Consider the following 25,565-nt stretch of genomic DNA (forward strand, 5'->3'; position numbering starts at 1 on the left):
CACAAAAAGATATATAACAATAAAGGAAAGGGGAAAAGCCAAAAAGCATAATATGAGCACTTTAACAATTCAGTATGTACCCTTAATGAGATTCTGCTCCTTTGACTTGGGACGTGAAATATCAAATGGTTCTTGCCAGGAAGTGAAGATCAAGACCAATGTAGACAAGACAAATAAACCCATTTTCTGTTTTCCCACAGTTGTACTGACTTTTTTTGTAATACACTACTCTAAATCATCAAAGACTATCTTTATGGCTGCAGACTGATGTTTTTCATCCTAAAAGTTATGTAATTTTCCCATGATTCATTCTTCACGCAAAGTAACATGACGTAAATTGGTGCAATCTATCTTATATCTGCCAAGACTGCAAGACTGCATTATTAGATACAATCTTAATATTTACGTTTACGAGGACTGAAAGATTAGGAACTTAATGACATGCGGAATCAAGCCTACTGTATGTTTGAAGCCATTCAAAGAACCGAGCTGTGTGAAACATGTCGGGTCACTCCTGACCTTGTCAGTCAGTATCAGATTGGCATGGAGCAGCTGGTCCATCTGGTCTGGGAGAGAACAACCAAAAGGCACACAACAGAGAAGGCACCGGGGGAAAAAACTAACTTCCCCCCACACAAACTCAAACAACTCGGCTCCTCTCAAACACGTAGAGAATGTCGTCCGACTGGAAACATCCACATGCTAAGGCTAAACAGCTCTATCGAGACATGATTTCCACGACCGGGCTGACCCGTCTAACACACGGATTCCAACAGCGGGCGTGACCGCTTCACTTGAATCGTAGCAGAAAAAGAGCTGAACTCAGACTACCGCAATAACAAACAAGGGAGGTTTCACCAGGCTTTGGCTTTTATTTCTGTTTCAGCTCCCTGTTGGTCCTAACAGCCATTGTGCATAGTTGAGTCATATTGGCTTGTGTCTCAATTGGCCAGTTCTCACCACCCATCTAATTCCACTGCACAGATTAACTATAGTTATGAAGGATGCATGTGAATAATCTGATTTTATCTCTAATTACTTTTACATGAGGCAGCTACTGAAAACCTTAGTTATGGCTTTGCTCAAATTTCACAATGACAACACTAGCTACAGTACAATGGAGAGCCCATCAGCTGAAATGTAAGCTAGCTGACAAGCATGAGAAGTACAGTGTCGTACAAACTTAAAAAAAGAAAGAAAGAAAAAGGCACTAGCTCTTATGATCCAAAGATCGGGACTACCATGATAAACAGAAGTGATACTAACAGGACAGTCTGGACCTTACTCATGAAGACTTTATACAAGCTAAGAAGGATAATGCTTGCTCAAGCTCGTGAAGGACAATATTGCATACAAATATGTGCATCTATCACTGCCTCGTTACATTACAAATAAAGAAAAACAAAGTAGGAAAACATTGTGTAAAGACAGAGTTTGGAGGGAAAAAAATGCAAATCAACTTTAAACATCAATTTCTAACCATGGTTGTAATATAGATGAAGTCAATTTCCTGTATTCGGTTTGTTTGCATTCGATTCATCTGCCTGCCTGTTATTGTGAAATGTGAGATACAGTACAAAGATGCAATTTGGTAAAAGGTCAGTCCTTTTCAAGTGATTTTTTTTTCTCTCCTATTGGTCAGTTGATGTTATGGCGCGTCGACTGCTCACAGCAGCGTGCAGCCGCCTCTCTTTTTGCGCTTGCGGACCTGCAGCGCCGCTCTAGTGGCCATCTCGAACACTTCCCGCACACCATCCTTGGTCTTGGCAGAGCACTCCAAGTAGCCAAAAGCACTGATCCTGCCGGCCATGTCTCTGCCTTCTTCAGTCTTCACCGGCTCCTGCATGGTTAGAGCAGAGATTGTTAGGAACTGTACAAAAAGTATTATTAGTATTAGTATGGAAGGGTGTTCAGAAAAGGGGGTCGAGTTATGTTTTTCTGCTGAAGCAAAAGATAATCTTACATTGTTGGGAGTGATTAAACGTCATTTATCAGTCTCCTATAGCAGCTCCCACCACTTTACTCTGCATCTCAACAAAAAAGCTGAACGACAGTAGGTAGCTTTTGGTTCAAAAGTTTAGAAAATGAGTAATATTCAGTAAACTAGAAAATACTATTCTGTTTGCCACAATTTTGGCAATCACTGCCTCTAATTTGACTACTGTGGATATGCAAAAAATATTAATATTTTAAGGTTTAAAGCTTTAGTACGTAACTTTTTGATATTAATAAACGTCCGTTACATTCAAGCAATTGCAAGATGAGTTGCTACAAAGCTACTTAAAGGCCCGGACACATAGAGCCGATAATTGGCCGTTGGACAGTCTGGCGAGGTCAGTGACTCGAGTCTGTTCAGTGTGTCCCGTGCAGTCGTCCGCCCGAGGGGCCGTCGGCCTTCATTTTGGCCGATCGGACATGTATAAATCGGCACTGCCGGCAGTCTGACTCAAATGACCCATCTGATTGGTAGAGTGCTAACCCGGAAATTGGGAGCAGAATGAGCGTGACTAGAGTCTCTCAAAATCTGACGAAAATCTTTTAAACTGACCTTTGTTGAGCTGAAATGAAGACAGATTCAGCAACTGCATGGCCTATATATCTCGCTTAAAATGTTTTCAGAAACATGTTTCAGTGAACTATTTTAGTACAATATGAGATCGTATTCTGAACAAGCCGCCATGTCAGTCTGTCTTTGAATTTCCGGAGAAAACAGACCCACGTGACGCATTCGTCCAATCAGCTGCCAGTTTCATTTTTTGGGCAACAATACAGATTAGCGCCACCTGCTGTTATGGAGACGTATTACGTCTCGTCTCTTCGGTGTGTTCCGAGGCATTTTTTTGACCAACTCGGGGAGACTGATCAGTCCAACTGCCTTTTCTGCTGACGGTCGGCTAATTAAGAAGTGGAATTAAGAAGATTAGCTCCACACAACTCTCTCTGTATTTCTCAGCATGGCTATGTTCACAAGATTGTGTCGTCCGGTGACTTTCCCGCGCAGAAGCTCGAGTGGAGGGGTGGGGGTGCGTCCGCGATCACGGAAGGCTGTATCATGTGGACCTGACAGTGTTGTTGTCATTACTTAGAATTCCTCATTGGGGAGACAGAATCTACACACTATAGCTTTAAATGGGAGTACATCTTTAAAATATTTTATTTTTGTGAAAAGTAATTAGAGCTGCAACAATTAGTCTATTCAATAAGTCAGAAGCCGAATCAGCAACTATTGTGATTAATCGTTCAAGGTATTTTCCCAAGCAGAAATGCCAAATATTCTCTAGTTTCTGCTTCTTGCATGAGAGGAGCTGGTGCTTTTCTTTGTGATATATGACAGTAAATAGAATATCTTTGATTTTTTTTTTACAAATTCATCGATAATTAAAATGTTGTTAGTATCAGCCCTAAACATGTTCAGTCTACCTACCCAACCCAATATTTTTTGTAAAGTCTCTTATAAAACCAAATAAGCTGAATGTGATGCACCTGTGTTTTTATGCCCGTCTACACCTACTCCAAATAATGACAAATTTATCAAACAGGTAAACCTTGGAATCAGAGCTATACACACTACTTCAATAACCCTCCCAGCCACATCATTCTGTGGTCTTTGTGAACCATGTAAACGCCAAAACACTTGAACTAATGACTAACTGCTACTCTCTGTCAAACAGCTCCTAGTTTCTACAGAAATGGAAAGCTGACGGTAGCGTTTGAAAGAGCTGGAGAGCTTTGTCAACATGTTGCTATTATTAGCTGCACCTGGAGACAGACCGAACGGGCCACAGTTGCATGCTGTGACACAGTAAACCAACATGCTGCTGTCATTATAGTAAGACTGAAAGGCCACTAGCAGCCTTTTCAGAGTGCTGTCACCGTTTGTCACTGAACGGTAACTTTCCTCTGGGAACAGACAAGTTAACAAAAATGAAAAGGGAGATAGTATTCAATTACTGTTCCATCTTTCTTTTGGCTTTTTAGAAAAACACCTTCTCGGACCAATAGTTTTCATAGGATTTTACTTTATCAACGTAATATTGACATTCTGCTTTTCAAAATAAATTGTGTGTATATGTGTGTGTGTGTGTGTGTGTGTGTGTGTGTGTGTGTGTGTGTGTGTGTGTGTGTGTGTGTGTGTGTGTGTGTGTGTGTGTGTGTGTGTGTCCACACCTTTACCAGTACCTGAGGCAACATGTCAACAAAGCAGCCCTTGCTTTTTGATGCAGTGCTTTTGTCACTCTGAACTCCCGGTGAATATGTCATGAATATGAACAGAAATAATTCAGATAAAAACTTCACAACTTGAACCTGATGAAATGTTTCAACCCCGCACATATCCCCAGGCCTTTGGTGCCTGAGTATTCAAGGAGGTGCCCACTTGTGCCCGGTTACCCCGATCCACAGCTCATTGACCCCTCCGAGGTGTTTGTACCTGCTTCATCTTGGCCAGCTCTCTCCGTGTGTGCTCATCATTCCTCAGGTCCTTCTTGTTCCCCACCAGGATGATAGGAACATTGGGACAGAAGTGCTTCACCTCAGGCGTCCACTTCTCAGGGATATTTTCTGTCCCGGGAGAGAGACAATAATTGAGAAGAGACAGAGACAGAGACAGAGACAGAGAGAGAGAGAGAGAGAGAGAGAGAGAGAGAGCGAAAGAGAGAGCGAGAGAGAGAGCGAGAGAGACAGTGCAGAGTCACAGTGCAGAACACTTCTCATGATGGATTGCTCTGCAGACTGCTCGAGGCAAAGATGTTTTTAGCTGCACTAATCCTACTTTCCATCAAGTCAATTAAGGAATTTAAAGGGAAACTTCACCGATTAGCATTAAGCTTTGTATCAGTAGAAACCTGGTAGTATTTTTGAATGACCATGCTTCCCTCCCTCATGTCCCCCTGAGAGGGGAGATCTCTGTATTGTGGGTCTGGAAAAAAGCCTCAGATGACGCAAAATGACGATTTTTGCGTCATCTGAGGTTTTTTTGCCCAGAGGCAAAAGACTACAGCCGGTATTAGGAGCCACTTCCGCATAGCCCAAAGGGGGTTGGACTGTCGGCTTTTTCCGGAGATTGCCGAGGAAAAAACGAGTGTCAGCCATCTTGAATCTTCGCTTAGCTTCTCAGCAGGAGCAGAAACTGTTCATCCCGACGGAAATTTTAGAACAATTATGTGCATTCAAACTACCGCACACGTGTATACATTGGAACACATCGGAGAATATGCAGGACACTTTATTACAGACGCAATACTCCACACACTACGCGAGCTTTGCCTGCACGGAGACCAGCGGTGGTGCTCGATTCCTGTGGCCGGTAAAGTGACCTCATCAGCGGGGAGCGTTGAACGAGTGTGCCGGTGGAAAGCTAATGCTAGCCAGCCATCTGTTCGCCAATCCTGCTTGCAAGTGTCCGCTCATTAAACAAACTGGACTACATCCAACTTCAACGAAACTCCCAACGTGAGTTCAGAGACTGCTGTGCTGTGTTTTTGTTGTTGTGGAAATATTGCTGTGGACAATCCAGCCTGCTGCTCTGTCACCGGGTAAGACTACTAGTGGAGGTGGGCTGTGTTACCCCGGACTGCCTGTTGCAGAAATGGGGTGATTTTTATCCAACTAACTGCTAACTGCTGGTGGAGTTTGTGACTGTAAAATGCCGACAATTCTAGCTACATTCCACGCAAATGTACGGCTGTGTTTATACTCGATGTTTATTGAGAATGTGGAGATGATGTCACTACACAGTGCCCCGCCCATTTCCGCCATTTTGGGAGGATACCCGCCAGAACCGTTCATTGTTTGTGTTGGTAGCAGAGGAGGTTGTTGCAATTCCTCACTATTTTTAAATGCCTGGAAAACACTGCTTTGTAAAAAAAAAATGCTCCAGTGTCTCACACGATTGTCGTGGAAACCGTAGGAACCATGTGTTAAAGTTTTTTTGTTTCCCTACATGGAAAAAGCATGAAGGAGAGCATGTCTCCGATGTGACAAGGCCCCAAAAACACCATCACCAAAACCCCAAAACAGCCCCGAAATCACCATCACCAAACCCACCAGACTCCATGTCAATAATCAGAACTTTTAGCGTGTCTAGAGCCAGCATATCTCCACCAGACTCCATGTCAATAATCAGGACTTTTAGCGTGTATAGAGCCAGCATATTTCCACCAGACTCCATGTAAATAATCAGGACTTTTAGCGTGTATAGAGACAGCATATTTTCACATGTAAATGGGTGAATTAAGGGTTTATTTCAACCAAACCAGAGTGGTGATTGTTGGAACAGTGGAAAGATGAACCAAGATGGCTTTTGATAGTTTAGTTTCTGTCCACGTTGAATGAAGTGTGTTTTACGATGATAAAAGTACTCATTATTTACATGGAGTCTGGTGGAGTTTGGTGACAGTGATTTTGGGGCTGTTTCATGTTAAACTAAAAGGATCTTACTCTTTAACTAAAATGCCTATCTCTGTAGGGATCCTTTCATAATGTTGTCAGACACTTAGAATAATAATCTGAGTCTGTCAGCGGCAAAAACTGAACTTTTAGTGGACACTAACTGACACCAACTGATTAATATACTGGACCAGTTTCAGAGATTGTTGTTTTCTATCAGTTTGTCTCTGTAAGGGCCCTTTTCTTTTGCTGCCTTCTTCTTAATTTTCTCATAATTTCTCTGTTTAAACCATGGATGTATTAAGAGAACAAAACGCCAATGACAATTCCTTGAGCCGTCTTTTCCAGCTCCGTGTCTGTGTCGCTCTGACACTGTTGCCCCTGGCAACCGTTAGCATAGGATCCCAAAATGGTGGACGGGCTCAGACACCTTCCAAATCGTGACGTATGTCCTCATTCTCACACAGCCCACCAAGAGCTAATGCTAGTAGCTATGCGCGTTAGCCTTCTTTTATTACATGGCTTGGTTGAATTCTAATGTAGAATGCGGTCTGTTATTTCTTGATAACAGATCGTTGCTAAGGATAACACACCGTTGCCATGCATAGCAGAGCGTTGCCATGGACACAGTTCTGTTCACTCTGGAGCTATCAATCAATCCGCTGAAAGAAGTCCGGATAATGTATCAGCTGTGGCCAAAATGTGTAACACCACTTGAGCCACGGTGAAACGTTTTTTTCGTTTATATGGTCGAAATGACAATAAAACACACTTGTTGAGTTGATCGTCTCACTGTCTGTCTGTAAAGGGTAGGCGTGGCTTGGGAGTGGCCTCATACAGCAGCAAAGCAAGTGTATTCTGGGATTTGGTGTCTTTCATCCATATGAGCCAAAAACACATTTTCTGGCTTATCTCGGCCTAGAAGGCACCAATTTCAATTTTCTTTTCGCATTTCTACTACATTAGTGACCCAATTTAAAGATATATTCAGCTTTCCAGTGGTGAAATTTCCCTTTAACAAACAGCTTGCTTAGCGGATATGAACTGCCTTTATTCTGTGAAGATGAACACGATAACAATAGCACTTTTATGCAGTGTAAAGTCATGTATTTTATAATTTTGACACGTTAGACAGCTTTCTGTGCTGCTGCCGTCTCAGCCAGGCGTATCTAATTAAGACTTGTTTAAATATACAAATGTTTTAAATTAGGCTATACTGTATGTCGGCAGTTCCCTACCTAAACTGTCTGGGCTGTCGATGGAGAAGCACATGAGGATGACATCTGTGTCAGGGTAAGAGAGAGGCCTCAACCTGTCGTAGTCCTCTTGGCCTGCAGTATCCCACAGCGCCAACTCCACCTGGGAGAAATCACAAGAAAAACATTGTAAGAAGTAGTAGGAAAACAAAATACACACACCGTACAGAACGGTGGATTTATCTTGGTTTTAGAAACAGAGTGACTCTCTTCTTACTCCCTTTTATCTCCATGATTCCTTCATTCATTCATTCATTCATTCATTCATGTCATTTTGTAATTTGAACCATTCTTAAGGGCAAAAAATTTAAATTAGTGGTGTACCCAGAGTAATGTTGCTCATTGTTCCGGATGAATACACAAACATTTAACCAGTCACGACATCATTAGTGAGGACGTTTTTTTTCCTTCTCATCCTCAGAGAGCCGTGACTATTTGCAGAATGACGTTTGAACATTGAGACATGTGGCGCGTCTTTAGTCCCCCCCCCCCCAAAGGCCAATGCTTTAAATACCAGCAAGTAAATAATGTTAAGATTGTTTAACCTTGGAGCATTTAACTCCTCCGGTCACAAATACATTTCATCCTGATCATAACTTGCGATTGGTATGTTTTACCCCAGCTGCATTCCTTGTTTAGATATTTACTGCAGCTCTGACCTCATCAGCTTCACAAGTCCGTTATGTTCTCAGCGTTGTGGAAATGATCTCGGGGACTGGCCTCACCCCATCACACCAGCGATTCATTCATTTAGGGAAAGTGGGACATTAGCAAGCATCAAAGCAGATACCTTCTGTCCCTCTAGGGGCGTTAACAATCGGTCTTTACCCGACTCCACTCTTTAGCTGACTCACTGTGTTCAGGATGGGGGCTGGGGGGGGAGATATTTTTTTGTGTGAAAAATGTGGAATACTGTAACTTTTACTGAATGACAATAGATTCTGGTTATGCCCACAGAGAGTGCAAGCATCAGTCAACGGTCCCGAAATAGAGGTTCGCAGAGGCAGAGGGTGGGAGGTGGCTGCACACTGTTGAGACTGCATGAGCGACCAGAACAGTTATGTTCCCACTGGACTCGTTGTAAGCTGCAGACTTTGGGGAGGAAAAGAACGAGGGGAAAACCAGCTATATTTAGAGACTGCTCAATCCACTGAAGGTGAGAGAAAGAAAATGTTTTTGTCCTCGAGGGGAAGGAAGACTCAAATTTAGGGTCTGAGAACACAAACCTAATCCAGCTGGTTGTATAACGGGCCAATTCTCATCGGGGGTTATCCTCTCGAAAGTTAGAGGAGGGATAACTTATCTTTACCCCAATTTTCCCGCTAGACCGATGTCCATCATGGATCCCTAATGTTATTTTTCCTCCCCCTCCTCCCCCCATCCGAGTGCGACCAGGAAAGGAAATGAGAGTCGTTTATCTGGCAGGAGGGTCCTGGCGGGAGGAGAGGGATTGCCAGGAGACATCCCTGTTCCCTGTCTGAACAGGAAGCTGGGAAATAGAGTCATTTCCTGTTTTGCCAAGTGGTGATCCTGCAGCGGTGGTCGGCTCAAGAGAACAAAACTCTTTGACATAACAAGCCATCTGCAGCTCAGACGCAGCCCTCGCTGACCAACTCCCTGGGACTCAGATTTAAGAACACACACACACACACACACACACACACACACACACACACACACACACACACACACACACACACACACACACACACACACACACACACACACACACACACACACACACACACACACACACACACACACACACACACACACACACACACACAGTTGGATTCATAAGTGTGTCTGAAATGATAATGCATTTTATTTACCCTCGACCATTTCATTTGAGCTACATACAGTACAGGCCAAAAGTACAGGACACACCTTCTCATTCAAATGCGTTTCCTTTTTATTTTCATGACTATTTACATTGTAGATTCTCACTGAAGGCATCAAAACTATGAATGAACACATATGGAATTATGTACTTAACAAAAAGTGTGAAATAACTGAAAACATGTCTTATATTTTAGATTCTTCAAAGTAGCCACCCTTTGCTTTTTTTATTAATAAGGGAAAAAATTCCACTAATTAACCCTGACAAAGCACACATGTGAAGTGAAAACCATTTCAGGTGCCTACCTCATGAAGCTCATTGAGAGAACACCACACTATGCAGCGGTTTGCAGTGCTATCAAAAAAAGCAAAGGGTGGCTACTTTGAGGAATCTAAAATATAAGACATGTTTTCAGTTATTTCACACTTTTTTGTTAAGTACATAATTCCATATGTGTTCATTCATAGTTTTGATGCCTTCAGTGAGAATCTACAATGTAAATAGTCATGAAAATAAATAAACACATTGAATGAGAGAAGGTGTGTCCAAACTTTTGGCCTGTACTGTATCTCAAATGGCTGTTAAGTAAACTACTCTGTCATCACAAGAGTGACCTCGGACACACCACATGTAACTGACCGTTTGCTGAAACCCCTCCCCCGAGCAGTGATTGTCCAATCAGAGCTGAGCACCATAACTTGGCCCTGCAGGTCTGCCCATCTTCGGAACTATGCACGTTAAAGAGGCGTTCATGGGGCAGGATTTGGGAGTTTCTCTTACACATATGTTAAAAGAGATGCATCGAACATTTTAAATACAGTACAACAATAAAGTATGCAGTATCAGATTAGTATCACACTATTAATACTGGGACTAACTAGCGCTACACTGCAACAATGGTGTTTCTGTAATTTCATGTCTTCTACATGGATCATCAAATGTTACTGATACAAGATACTGATTTCTTTGCCGGCTGACAAAGACAACTTTAGCCTCAGTCTTTCAGCAAAACATCACGTACTGTATGGAGCCAGCAAGTTCACATTTATGACCTCTTTTACAAGATCCTTCATTTAAAGCGAATAGTCAGATAGGTCATTCATGTTATTACTTTAAAAGGACAGTGCTGGTTTATGACACAAACGGAAAGACTTCCTATGCGACAGACACAACAACTTCTAGACTGCTCACTTGAGTGTCAAATCTACAAACCTGTTTTCCGTCAACCTCGATATCAGCGATGTAGTTCTCAAACACTGTCGGGACGTAGACTTCAGGAAACTGGTCTTTACTGAAAACAATGAGAAGACATGTTTTCCCACATGCTCCATCCCCGACAATCACCAGCTTCTTCCGAATGGTTGCCATCTCTGCTGGGAAACAAGAGAAGGTTTTTTTTAGTTTTTTTTTTACAGGAAGTCAAAAGAAATAAAAAAAATAAAAAAAGTTGCGTGTCAAAACCATCACTACAAAAGAAACATTTTCCGTCAAGGGAGATTTCACCTGTCAACAACAAAAGTCACGCTCGGTTGTCTCGTTTGCGTATTCTACGTTTCAGATATTTAAAATGATTTGTAAAAGATCACAGGAACACAAGATAAAACAGGAACACAATGTTGTACAAAAACTTTCTGCTCATGCGGTGTGGCTCCGAAGCGACCACTGACATCTCTGACTTTAGTAGTACTGCATCACATTACGCCTTAGGGAGTGCTCTCCGATCTGCACGTTGTCACAGACAACTGCAGTCACAGACGTTGAATCCCCGATGACGAATCTAGACTACAAATCTACATGAAAAACAGAGGAGGAGGGGGAAGATAGTGGGGTGATGGGGAAGAGAAAGAGAAACTGTGTGTGTGTGTGTGTGTGTGTGTGTGGGGGGGGGGGGTTTGTTGAGACAAGCTGGGACATGAAGGAATGTGCTATCATGCTCCTGCTCCGCCCTGTTTGTTTCCCTCTGCAACGTGTGTGGAAAAGAAAAGCGTCCGGGAAATCAGAGCAGCTGCTTAAGTATTAGTGGTGTCCTCGAGCAGACAAAACCTTGCCCTGCTTATGATCTCTCCAGACGCTTCTTCAGGAACACTCTGTAGACATTATACTAATTCTCTCAAAATGACTTTGCATTAAAAAGGAACAACAGCTAAACCTGCCGCACATAGGTTGTTCCAGCGTTACGCTGTTATTGCTTACATGGGGTTTACAGAGTTGTAAGCATGTGCACAAACTGCAGAAGAAAGCAAATACCAGTCAAGTATTTCCCACCAAAAACAAAACCATGTCAAAACACAGATGGATGCAGGGTTCAATTTCACAACTACACTCCAGGCCTGCAAGGATGTAGCTTTGCAGGTTTCCTGTGCACAAAATACAATCCATAAAACCAAACAGAGCCAAGAAACATGTCTGCAATAACGCCAGATGAGGACTGCTGTAGTTAGTGCAGGCTGTGTGGGGATGAGTTAGCAGTGCAGCTGATGGATGAGCTGGAGGCCTGCTGCCTGGGAGCAGCTGTGCATATAGTCATTTGGCTGCTCACCTCATCCACTTTCTGCCAGACAGTCTTGACAGCAATCCTCTTCACGAGGGCACCCACTTATCGGGGGAAATGAATCTTTCAGTGCTGCTGGCATAACTTTTAAATTGAGTCTGCCCCAACGCCCACTCTGCTCGGATGCATAGCAACATCAAAACTGGCACTAAGTAGCATCAAACCATAAAGAATCATCAAGAATACGGACTGAAGTTATTAGTCAAACTATTGTTTGATTGGTTTCATAACAGATCAGTGGATTAGTTAGCTGACTTGCAAGACATCATTTCTTCCATGCAGGGCTGGGGGATTTGTACAAAATCTTCTGACATTTTAAAGCTAATACCTGTCAACATTTGCAAAGTCTTAAATCATCAAACTGAGATTACATTTATGAAGAAAATAAAAAGGACACCATATACCGTATGACATGGATTTTATGAAAGTAAGTATTTGCTATTTTGGAAAATATGCATATATGCTTTCTTGCAGAGAATTAAATGATAAGATTGATACCACTCTTGTCTGTACAGTAAATATGAATGTGATCTAAGAGAAGAAATTGCTACCCAGTTTTATTAATATCTTGAGTCTATTCCTTCTTCTGGGAATTCTGGTCATGGTTTGTTCCCATTTTCTCACTTTGGTCCAAAGGCCTACTCCCTCTGGTTCAGTGTGTTGAGTTACAGCTGCACAAGTTTTGCCAAAATATGCCAAAGACTCCATTTTGAATTTAGGCTGCTTTAGCAAATACTGGTAGTGTGCTCACTTCTGTTGTTCCTACATGTTAAATATGTATTGAAAGACAGTTAAGCAAATCCCCCTGAATATACTGTACGATGTCGACCACAAATCATCATCATTTACTTCAGCTGTCGCTGAAAAACTTAAAAATTATTAAATAAATAATCTATTATGCCATTGTCAGCTATTTTTAAGCAATTGATTCAACTATTATTAATTTTTCTATTTAATTTTTTTTTTTAAAAAAATTTAACAAAGACTGCTATCACGTTGATACCGGAATAAATATTGATTCCAGAGAAACTGCACAGTATCTTAAGATTTCCAGAGAACTTGATAATGGGATCAAAACCCAAACAAATGGGAGACAGCCTCAGAGGCTCACCCTTTGAAAAAAAAACAATCCACTTCCTGTTCTGTGCTCCAGGAGGAGCTTTTGGCAGCAGTTCTGTTTGGACAGACTTCAGCAGAGCCGGGACAGGGAGAGGGCTGCCAGAGGCAACGCAACACATGCAAGCACGCAAGCATGCTTACTCACACACACATGCACATGTACACAGTGGCTCTCTCTGCACTGCACAATGATAGCTTGTCCTTTCTGGCAGTGATATAAGGAGCTGACGAAGGAACATCTCGACACATTGGCAAAAGGAAATTATGCGTGAAAATGTACCATATAGTCACAAACTGTGCCCAATACCCAGACTGTCTATGACTGATGCCCCCAAACTTAAGCGCTAATGGATAATAATGACAGCGACCACTGAGGATGAAGTTTATGTGGTTGCCAGTCAACAATTTCACGAGTGATGTCATCCAGATCAAGCCCGTTTATCACGTCTCAGCCAGCATTCATCCTCGCCACATTCATATCAAAGCCCAATCTCACCCTGATGATATCACAACGTGTAAATGGGCACAACCGTGGATGCCTTGTAAGACCTGGATGAACGTTATTGGCAGAGCCCTGTTCATTTCTTTGAGAGTTGCTCTGTGGCGCATCCGCCAAAAAAGTTTCTTAGCTTCCGGGTTTACTTGATATGCGACCCACAGACTACGCGTGGTGACGTTACATGTTTTTTAAAATCGCTTTTCTCAGCTCCAGGGAAGTTTTTCAAACATAAAAAGTCCATGGATTAAAACTACAAAATACAAAGAGCCACACCAGACCTTGTTGGCAGTTAGAGGTGTCCTGGTAGCAGTTTTATCGGGGTCTCTTTTGGTGGTCTATGGTTAAAATCCTTTCTGGGTCGCAGAGGGATTTTTCGTTGCAATACCGCCGCGAGTGGCCACTGGACAAACTCAGCAGAGGGGCTAAGCGCTGTATGTCGGGGCCTGGGCACCACTTATCTGCAACCAGTATCAGCTGGCTGACCTTTGACCTCGACGCTACTGAATGAAAGCAAAGGTGTCACTGAGAGATTAACCGTCCTCGTGAATGCTGTGACAAAAGAGCAGGAATCGTTCAACATCATTCCATCGGCTCTCTATAACCATCACTCAGTTCAAGGTGCAGACATTTTCATTTACCTGTCACTGTGACTCTACACAACACAACTGAGATTTATCCAGTGGTGCAAAGTGATATGCTACAACATAGTCATAAAGTCTTCAATTATTCTGAGGTTGACGGAGGACCAACTATGGTCTATAACTGTGAGACAACTAGAACACTGTGTTACTTGCTGGTTAAAACATCAAAGAGACATACTGTAAGTAAAGATAACAATATACAGAATAATGCTGAGCTAACCTTTAGTTAAAGTGACTATATTTAACTTTTAAAATGTTTCTGAAACTGTGTAATTATTAATCTGATGATCATAAATCACCAAACAAAGCCATATAGGATATTTAATTCATAGCTTTTCAAGCTTCAAAAACTAAACATTCTGCAGTGCTCTAATACTAAATAAATTGGATACATAAAACTACAGCACTGAGCACATGGCACTTCCTGAATGTGCAAAACATAACAGAATATGTAAACAGAAAGGTTGTTAGGCATACATTAAATTGTAAACAGAAATAATCAATTATGGCCCGGCCGATTATCGATGCAGCATCGTCCATGTCCACGATTCGATGCATCGACAACACAAATTGAAAGTTACAAATGGACACTTTAACTGGTCTTTTTTTAGTCAAGTTAATTTTTATTGTAATAACAACCTGCATTTTTTGCCTTATCTGCACAAAGTTATAACAAAAGCTGAAGAACAAATATGCAACCTGATAGAGCAATATGAGCTATTTATATTAGTGATCTATTAGTATTCTTCCTCCCAATCTTTGAGCAGCAGTTCCAACATTTTTAGCTTGTGACCCTTCGAAATAAGCACGTTTTAGTGGCGACGAAAGATAAAATAATTCCTGCCGCAATAACTTTTCAAAGTTTTAAAATATTTTATAAACCGCTATGCAGTGTTTTGGAATCTGAAAAGCCTTCATATTCACAGATTTCTTACTGAAACTTCCTGGATTGTATTTCATGTCTCACCGATAGGAGACACCGACCAACGCAACCCTCTGCGTTGTTTAAACGCAGGGTTTATATACTGCATTTGTCAGCCAAGGAGTTATTTTCCTTTCTGGTATTGGATATGGTTAGATTTGCGTAAAAACGTGTTAGGGTTAGTTTGATATAGTTTGACATTTTTAGAAACATGCTTTCTTGCCCAGAGTTAGATGAGAAGATCAATACCAATCTCAAGGCTGTACAGTAAATATGAAGCTACCTCAAGCAGCTGCTTAGCTTAGCTTAGCATAAAGAAAAACATTTGGGGGGGAAACATATAGCAAGCCTTGACACTGTCCAAAGGTATCACAATCCACACACCAGCACCTCCAAAGTTCCCTGATTAATACCTTTTATTTTGCTTGTTTAATTTGTACAAAGGTTAACAAAAAAGTGTTGACCAGGAAATCAATCACCAACAATTGTGATAATGTATTAATCATGTAATTTATGAAGCAAACTTCCCACATTTGCTGGTTCCAGCTTCTAAATGAGAATGATTTGTTGTTTTCCTCTTCTATCATAAAAAATGTAGTATTTTGGGGTACTTTTTGAACTGTTGGTCAGACAAACCAAGTAAATTGTAGACGTCAAGTTGTGAACATTTTTCACTATTTTGGGGTGTTTTACTGATTAAACAATTCATCGAAAAGTAACCCGCAGAATAATTAATAAGGAAAATAATTGTAAACAACAGTTGCAGACCAAAAGTATACAAACAAACAAAGTATGGAAGCCGTCGTAGTGCATGCAAGTTCACTGTGTCACTGGCAATAAAGCAGACTCTCTCTCAGACTGGAAACATAAAACTTGATCCAAACACAACATAAGGAGCTGTTAAAATACATAAAGCATAACACCCTTACTTCCTACAACTGTTTGAGCAATGGCCCGGGTTAATGAACACACCACCTCTCTCTTTCTCTAAGGTTTCCTGAGGCTTATAGGGGCCAACAGGAGTTATGCAACAAGCTGAGCAGAGTTAGCCCAGAGCAGAGCGTGACCCTGACCAATGAAGTGGAGCTGCCTTTCAATCCTCATATGACTTTTAAATCAACAACAATGCTGAACATAGACAAATATCCAACCAATAAAAGGCCTGTTGTTCCTGAGATGATGACTTTTTTTTTTTTTTTACTTCTGGAGGCCCTGCAAACAAGCGAACATATTACAGGAAATGAGTCTGAGTAGGATAGTTTTGCTCCTCTAACAGGCATTCCAGGGCTGCACCTCTTTCTTTTATATACTACACTACACTAAACTCAGAGAGCCTGGAGTTACAGATCAGCTGACATCAACATTGAAAAGTTATTTCCTGGTTTTTTTTGTGTGTTGCCATTAGGAGTTGTCAAGGAGCTCAGTCAAACTCTGGCTTCATCACTAACAGAACAATAAAACCAAGGCTGGATTTTGACTGTTTGACAGATAAACATTCACCCAGAGAGCCTAACTATCTATGGAACAACAATGTAAAACTTATTTTACTATAGAATAATAAACAAATATCTTTTAAACTACTTCAGGGACATGATTTTTACAGGAATGTCCTCTAGCATCTTTGGCTACCTAACTTATTTCTAATATGAAATTAGCGTTTTTACAATTATCTTTCTCAAGAGACACAAGCCAACAGGCTGTTTTAAAAAAAGAAAGACACTTTAAGATATGAAGGCACGCAAGAATCTAAAGTCCATAAACTGGCCGAGGTTGTGGCTGAGACAGAGCAGACATCCTGCGACAGTGGCTGTCTACACCACCATTAACTACAAATCTTATCTGACTGATTCTGACAGGAAGCACATCGAATCACATGCAGCATTGGGTGACTACTCAAAAAATTATCTTACAAAAAAGCTTTAGCCTGTTTCAGATCAGGCATTTATGGATACAATGTGGAGATTCCCGAGTATAAGCTGTGGACTCAAGTGCATGAAACTGAAATGTAAGTGCTGAGCTTTCTTAGACAACAGCAGGAGTAGAAACAGAGGGTCAGGTCAGCCTCTTACATTCTTTGGGCGTATGTTACAAACATACCAGCTTCTTACACTGAGTCATGACTTTACTGGTACACCCATGGAAATGACCAAATATCCCAAAGGTTAGCCAGCCCATGAAATAAAACCAGGTATGACATTTCCCTTGAGGCCTCCTAAGGTTAATTACCTATTTATCCATATGATGAAAAAAAAAATCGGACTCTAAATTGATAATAAAAAAAAGGTACTTAAAATTAGGGCTACACAATATATCGTTTCTTTTAATCGTTATCGCAATATGAACTTGCGCAATAAACCCATCGCGGCTGCGACATATCGCGAAAGGCTGCGACACAGATTTTTTGTTAGTTGAAAGAAAACATCAGTTGAAAAGTGCACTTTAAAATTTAACTCTCGGCGCCCGGATAGCTCAGTTAGTAGAGTGGGCGCCCATATATAGAGGTTTACTCCTCGACTCAGCGGGCCCGAGTTCGACTCCGACCTGTTGCTCTTTGCTGCATGTCATTCCCTCTCTCTCTCCCCGTTCATGTCTTCAGCTGTCCTGTCAAAAATAAAGGCCGAAAATGCCCCAAAAATAATCTTAAAAAAAATCTTTTCAGTGGTGCCTTTTTTATTCAATTAAATGTTCAATGTGTTCAATAAAAGAATGTTGGAAATGATTTCCTTTCATTTGTTTTATTTATGTTTATTATTTATACAAGCAATTTGTTGAATGTTAGCAAAATACTGAAAGCAGCAGAAATTTAGAAAATCCATACCACTGTCATATATGTCCAGTAAATACAGTATAAGGCTACAGCCAGTTAGCTTAGCTTAGCATAATGAAGTCTCAGCCGACTCCAGGAAGTCACTGCTCCCAGCCAAGAAATAGTCAAGCAAATAACCCACATGTATGTATTATAAGAACTGGATACCGGACTTAAAGATGGCGGCGCCTATTCAACTGAATGAAAATGTATTTTTTTATCTTAAGCATTTAAGTGCATTAGTGTTTATCTCACTAGCCCCGGCCGAGCATTCCCACTCAGTTCATAGACTCTGGGATGACGTCGCTCACTTTAAAAATCTCTTCTCTAGGCTCTGGGAAAGTTTTACAAACAAAACATTTTAATGGATTGGAGAACACCAACCTCATTATTCTGGGGGATCACAACTCAAAAAGGCTGAGAACCAGTGGTCTAGGGGACAATGTTTTATGGGCCAGTATACTGCGAGTGGCAGCTGGCACAAATTGGCAGCAAGGCTAAGTAACTCTCCATGATAACCTGCCCTGGAACTGCAACTTGTCGTTTTTACACTTCAGGTTTAAATGGACTGAACAGACAAAATATAATGTATAATGTAAATGAGTGAGTTTTACAGATGATGGTGGGTGAATTCTGTTACTTTTGAGAAGAGCCAGGCTAGTTTACCCGTTTATAGTTATGCTAAGCTTTACATGTCATGTATAGACATGTGGTCAATCTTCTCATCTCCCCCCATGAAAGAAAGCAAATAGGCGTATTTCTGAAAATGGCAAACTATTGCTTTAAATTCATGTGGTTATGGTGTTATCCACAAAACTATGATCACAACTAGAACTTGTCTAATCAATGTATTGGCTGGCCATTTTTTTATTATTGACTGATCGCCTGCCTGGCAACTTTCATGGCTTCCGTCAAGCAGCAATTTATAAATACACCACAGGAATACAGCCACAAATACTACTGCTCTTAAAGCCTATTGAGAGGAAGTAGGGCAAGACAAGAGAGTGGAGTCAGCTGGTGGAAACCTGAGCGTGATGATGACCAAACTCAAAGACAGGAGGCAGAGGATGCAACGCGTGGGTTTGTGAAAACCGACACCTTATGACTAACTTCTGTTCAATAACTCAGATCATAAGCAGCAGACAAACCAAATCTCCTCAGCCCGAATACACGTCTGTTTCTCCAGGGACAAGTACAAGGGCTGCAACTAATGATTCATTTCATTATCCATCAATCTGCAGATTATTCTCTTATTATTCCATTATTTATCTGGTCTATAGCGTCAGGAAATGGTTTAAAATAACCTTCACAATTTCACGACAAGGTTAAAACGGTTTGTTTTGTCTGACAAGCAGTCAAAAAGCCAAATATATTCAGTTTACTATCATAGAAGACTGAAATCAACAGCAATTTTGCACATGCGAGAAGCTGGAATCAGTCAATTTTTGGCATTTTTGCCCCCAAAAAATTACTCTGTGAAGTGTAAAGTGATGCAGATTTTCTGTTGATCAACTAACTATTACTATTACTACTAACTAACAACTAACTATTCAGCTCAAAACTACTCTATACAAGCGATTAATCAACAAGTTGTCAACAAAATTCTCTAACAATTGTCCATTGGACAAACCAAGCAATTTGAAGAGGTCACTGTGTGCTCTGTGAAATGTATATTTGTCACTACTTTCTGACATTTTATAGACAAAAAAAATCTAATATTAATCTCGATATAATGATCAAAATTGTTAGATGCAGCCCTAATATATACAGCAGCAATACATTTAGACAAGACTAATGCACAAGTGTGTAGTTGAACATGGTGATGAAATGTATTTCAAAACATATTTTGAGCATTTGAAAATACAATTTTCCAGTTTTCAGTACTGAAACTATGGTCATTATTTATTATCCAGTCGAATCATTAATTAAGTCTCTAAAAATGTCAAAAGAACAGTGAAAAATGCGCATCAAAATATTTCCAAAGCCCATTTTGACATCTTCAAATTTCTTCTTCTGTCTGACTACCAGTGCAAACCGCAAATATATTCATTTTTATAATGATGCAAAACAGAGAAAAGCAGCAAATATTCACATTTAAAAAGCTGGAACCGAAGTGATGTAATTTTGCTTGATAAGTTACTTAACAATAACTCCATTACTAAAATTGTTATTCACTGTCTGCCAATTACTAATCAATTAATTGACTTAATTGTTATATCACTCAAGGTTCTGTGGTCAACATATATCTGCAAGTGTATAAAGAATATATTTTGCATGAATGCCACATGTAAGTTGATTTTTCAACACGTGTGGAACATATGGAGGATTAGGATAACATAGCCCATTGTCATTATGTGGATTTGAAGTTATCATGAATGGGACCTTCCTATTTAAAAATCACATTAAAAGCGACACTGTGTTAGTGTCGCTTTTAATGTGATTACATACTGTAATTAAGCCGATTTGGGCGTTTCGGTATAACTCACCAAATGTCACCCTCCGCAGGTTTTGTTGTGTTTGCAAATCATTGTGGGCAGTTCAAACAACGCCCTCTAACAGATGAGAGTCTTAATAATGAGGAAATGAAGTGTTCCCAAGAATAGAAAAGGCTCATTAGGAGATCTGCCATGTGGAGCTGCTTATTGAGGTCGCAGCAGTTGGACAGACATACCAACTGGATCTGATCTGCTGCTTCGACTTTGAAACTACCAGCAATGAAGCTATCAACAGTTGTACAGAAACACGCCCTGACAGCTACACTCACACTGGATATATACTTCATTATAGTCAGGAATTAAACTACTACCAAAGCAAGGAAAAAAGGCGAATGTCAGTAACGTGTGAGGACAAGCCACCACCTTGTTCTCTTACCAAAATAACGTGAGCCATAATTAGACTGCTAAGTTGCGTCAAATGAGAACATAGTCAAACTACAGCTTCCGTTTCATAATTACCTTTCAGCAACCCGATGAAAGGTTTTTATAAATATTAATCCCCGCTTTTCCTCTTGATCCTGGCAAACACATACGCACACATTCACACTCATACACTTACTTCTTGCTGCAGTAGGCTATTCGCTAATTTTTACGGAGAGGGTGCTGAGAAACGGGGCAGGCGAGCAAGATCCTCCCACCGACACCAGCGACAAGCTACGCTAAATAACCGGGGTTCCGTTTATGACTTTCAATATAAAAGGGGCAGGGCGTTAAAGTTAGACTCCATCACAGTCTTCTTCACACAAGTGAGTAATTCAGAGCCTCCAGTCATTGCAATAATAATAATAATAATAATAATAATAATAATAATTTGAGATGTTCCGATACCGATACCAGTATCAGTATCAGCTCTGATACTGCCTAAAACGCTGGTATCGGTATCGGGAAGTACTGGAGTTTATGCACCGATCCGATACCAGGTAATAAAGCCCTAAAGAAAATCTACCTTAAAGTAGTTTATTTATGTTCTTTTTCCGTTATAACTGACTGTCAAACTTCATAATAAAAGACAGTTCTACGGCATTCATTGTTTGTATTTGTTCATGTTTCACAAAGAGTTTAACCTGAGCCAGACCGACAACAAAGATAGAAATCATATCACATCCATACAGGGATAGTAGTATAAAGTTGTTAAAACATAATAAAATATATGACACACTGGTATCGGATCGGACTTGGTATCGGGAAGCAAAAAATGGTATCGGGCCATCTCTAATAATAATAATAATAATAATAGTCCTTTGTAATTTGATACTTACCATACTTGCAAATTGGTACCACTAAAGTATAATATCAACAGGGTTCTCGATCATTAGGCTAAATAATCTTGGGCCATATATTGTGATCACATGGTGCATTTCCCTACATACAATTGTGTTTCATCAACTCACAGAAAATCTGAGGTAAATAAATAAACAAGTACAGGACAATTGGTTGTATAACTAGTATAGTATGTATTGTGTCACACAGTGATTGGTTTATTTGCCAATCTCCTCTTTTTTTCTATAAAAATCTATTCAGTAAAAAACAAACAAAAGAAAACTTACAAATACTCCCCCCCGTGTTACAGCCCATCAATATAAACATTTAAATTAGAAATGACTCACAAAACCTTCAAGCATGATGTTGCACTTCTGTGGCCACACTCCTATGATTGATGATGTCACAGAATCAGCTGTCAAAAGGAAGAAAAAAACTGCTGCTGTGACAAAATTGATTAATTTATTAATCATTGGTTATATATATATATATATATATATATATATATAATAGATAATATTAATAATTTAGCTTTGTACACTCATATACTTAAACAATGTTTTCCCTGAAGTGACAAAAAGTTTACACTGTTATTTTGAAGGCCACTGCCTGTATTTCCGGGGCTGTTATGGTTACTTCTAACCAATTGACGGAGCTGATGCAGGCGCTGGAGTCACCCAGGTCCCTCCTCCCCTCACTGGTCAAAGATGACATCATTCGTAGTACAAGTGCAACAGAAGGGATGGGTGTGGATCTCACCAGTGCGTCCCTCTGGCAGCAAAAAACATTCACTTCATATCTGAACAATATCTACAGGCTGACAGGTGTGTCTTATCTCGATATGCCCTGAACTGAACGTTCAGTAATAAAATGTCTTATGGTCTGTCTTTGTTTCTTTTTCTTGATTGACTGAATAATTAGCAATGGTGGAAAGTAGCTTAATACATATACTCAAGTATTGTAATTAAGTACATATTTGGAGTATTTGTCCTTTACTTGTTATACTTCTACTCCACAACCTTTAGAGGGAAATATTGTAGAAAATATTGTAACCTACTTTTGGACTCTACTACATGCATTTTGAGCTATAGTTCTTAGTTATTTGATGCATTAATATTAAGTGAAGGTCCTTCGCGCGCGCGCGCACACACACACACACACGCACGCACGCACGCACACACACACACACACACACACACACACACACACACACACGTCAGTAACTGTTGCTGATTAGATCTTTGCTCAGGTTGAGGTTGATTGAAACTTTTTTCTCTTTTCACAGACCTGTAATCCATGAATTCTAAAGGGATAAGTGTAATTGTATTTGTTTTATCTAGGATAACTGTTTTATGTAGCTGAATATTGATTTTTCATTGACTATTTATGTAATGTTTTCTTCTCATTCTCCACTGTGTCAAAGTGTAACTGTAAATGAAGCCATACAGAAAATGTAATAAAATATTCAAATCACATAAAAATAAGAATGATTAAAGGTTCTCTGTGGAGTTTTTGACCTCCAGCAGCACTATGGAGCTGTTTGTCTAAGAGTGGGTGCTCATTTTGTTTGTCACGTACACACTAACACAGTCCTGAGAGGACGCCGGCCGGAGCAAAGGACCTGTGTGGGTGGTCAGTGGAGGCCTTTAAATTCTCCAACAGTAAAGCAGTTCAAATGAGCTCCACCTCGACAGCTCCATTAACATGTTAACATGCTGCTTACATGTTAATGTAATAACAATAATTTACTATTTTATATGCTTAAAGTATATTATACTGGTAATACTTTATTAATTTATTTTACTCAAGTAAAGTTTAGAATGGAAGACAATTAGTTGTAGTGAAGCATTACATGTTACATTGTGGTATTACTAGACATTTTCATCAAAGGTGTAAGGCCAGTTTGTTTCAAAGTGAAGGGTTACCACTTGAATATTTATATTAGGTTATAATAAGGTCAGAGAGGAAAATAAATGTCTTATTTTAAAGTAAATAAGAATTGGAGTTTGTGAAACCTAACATTTAGTAACTGAACTTTCTTCTTAGTCAAACTGTAATCACTGACGACGCTCTCAACTATTCTGACTCATTGGTTTTCACACCAAAGGTTAATTTCCTTTTGAGTAATGCATGGGATGTGACAGAGTAAATAAATAAGGTCATAGCTAATGGGAAAAATCTGATTTATTTTGAAGATGGTACACATTATCCCTCTACACACATTCTCACATTCTAGGTCACACCATCTCTCCGAACAAACAGTTAATGGATGGAAACAAAAAAATAAAACTTCTGATACTGCTAATAGCCAAAGTTGTCTTCAAAAATATATGGATAATCTGAATAACAACATGACATAACAAAAATAGTACAAAAGAGGTTTACAGTACATTTCAGTTCATAGATTGTTCTTCTACAAGGATCAAACTTAGTGCATCTGAAGAAAAAAAAAACTCCTTCATCTCTAAATAAGGCATATGTGTGAAGTTTATCACATCTTACTATACCGAGACATTTACTGCTCAGAGAGTTAAAAAATAAAAACATCATCGTTAAATTAAACAAATGATCCTTTTTTTCATCATTTCTTTTACTGAATACAAGTGTGACCCTCGGTTCTCTTTAAGGACAAAAATAAAACAAATAATGTATGAGCACATTCAATGAACAGATATAATAATTAATCAACAGACTACCACAGAGCATGTCTTCTAGTGCCTACAGTGTCATCATTCATTTAACACAGGAAGTAAAGCAATACAGACTCAACTGATTCTGTTTGAGTCCAGTGCTGAAAAAGGTCCATTCCTCTGTTTTTACTTCCCACATGCATCTTTAATGTACAAACATGAATCTAATGATTTTTTCGTTGTCGTTGATCTTTTATCTATTGATAGTTTTTAAAAACAGATTTCCATCCTTATGCCATAATGGCTTCTCTTTGGTTTCCTCACATTCTTTAATGGAATCCCCTTTAAAATATATGATTGTGAAACTGCAGGAGGTTTTTGTTTTGTTTTTACAAAAGGGAGTCATATTCAGGGCATGACATGAAAATGAACAATCCATTCAAAAGACTGAATACCGGTCCAGCCTCAAACATGAACAGGAAATGAAATTACTACAAGGGTTTAATTCTCACTGGCAAACGTCACCAATAGCAGGTCTGGGAGGAAGTGTGTCTTCTCTTATAATGTCACTGGAAATCTTTTGTTACATGACTGAGACCAACCAAATGATATGGGATCCTGGGTTGGGTTGAAGTGAAGTGGCTGGGACTGGGTCCAGTCTGGGCAACCTGTTCTCACTCCCAACTCGTAAAATACTGACGCTTGGTCAGTGGCTCTCAGCGTCAGATACCGACGTAAAAATCACCCTTTAGCATCTGTATGGAACGCACCAGTCATAGCAGCAGCTCGACCGCGGCGCTGTAAGATGACGTATTAAGAGCGACAGCGGTTGCGAGTAGTATGAAAGACCGACTGCTTAAGGAGGTTGGTTGGGGCGGTGGATTGGTCAAACAACACAGGACTTTCACCCCGGAGAACGAGGTTCGTGTCCCGTTCTTGTCCCACGTGTCACCAAAATGTACATTTTGTAACCCCACCCACGATCTTTTCCTAAACCTAACTGTCTCATTTTGTGCCGCATGTCAGTTAAACGTACGTCCCGACGCAAAGCGTCAAAAAGTGATGCCAAAAGTCCCGACCAAGCACGTCTAAATATGACGCCAAAGGGCTGGACACTAAAGGAGACTTCTTGCGTCCGTAACAACGTAGTCTCGCATTG

The 25,565-nt window shown here is 40.2% G+C and overlaps 1 protein-coding gene across 5 annotated transcripts; it reads right to left on the reverse strand.

Moving 5' to 3' along the window:
* Window positions 1-836: 836 nt before the first annotated feature.
* Window positions 837-21,184, reverse strand: LOC120557749 (rho-related GTP-binding protein RhoA-D-like). Of its 5 annotated transcripts, none has more exons than XM_039798340.1 (5): window positions 21,076-21,184; window positions 10,696-10,853; window positions 7,626-7,746; window positions 4,430-4,560; window positions 837-1,840 (listed from the first exon to the last, which is right to left on the reverse strand). In XM_039798340.1, exons 2-5 carry the CDS (start codon window positions 10,849-10,851, stop codon window positions 1,667-1,669), a joined length of 582 nt encoding a protein of 193 aa, XP_039654274.1. In that variant the 5' UTR covers window positions 10,852-10,853; window positions 21,076-21,184; the 3' UTR covers window positions 837-1,666. The 5 variants fall into 5 exon arrangements, with proteins under 5 accessions (XP_039654274.1, XP_039654275.1, XP_039654273.1 ...); XM_039798341.1 differs by having other exon boundaries at window positions 10,696-10,856; window positions 21,076-21,166; XM_039798339.1 differs by having other exon boundaries at window positions 10,696-10,856; window positions 20,976-21,141.
* Window positions 21,185-25,565: the final 4,381 nt, after the last annotated feature.

The sequence above is a fragment of the Perca fluviatilis genome, chromosome 4 (assembly GCF_010015445.1).
Source record: "Perca fluviatilis chromosome 4, GENO_Pfluv_1.0, whole genome shotgun sequence".
Classification (NCBI taxonomy): Eukaryota; Metazoa; Chordata; class Actinopteri; order Perciformes; family Percidae; genus Perca; species Perca fluviatilis.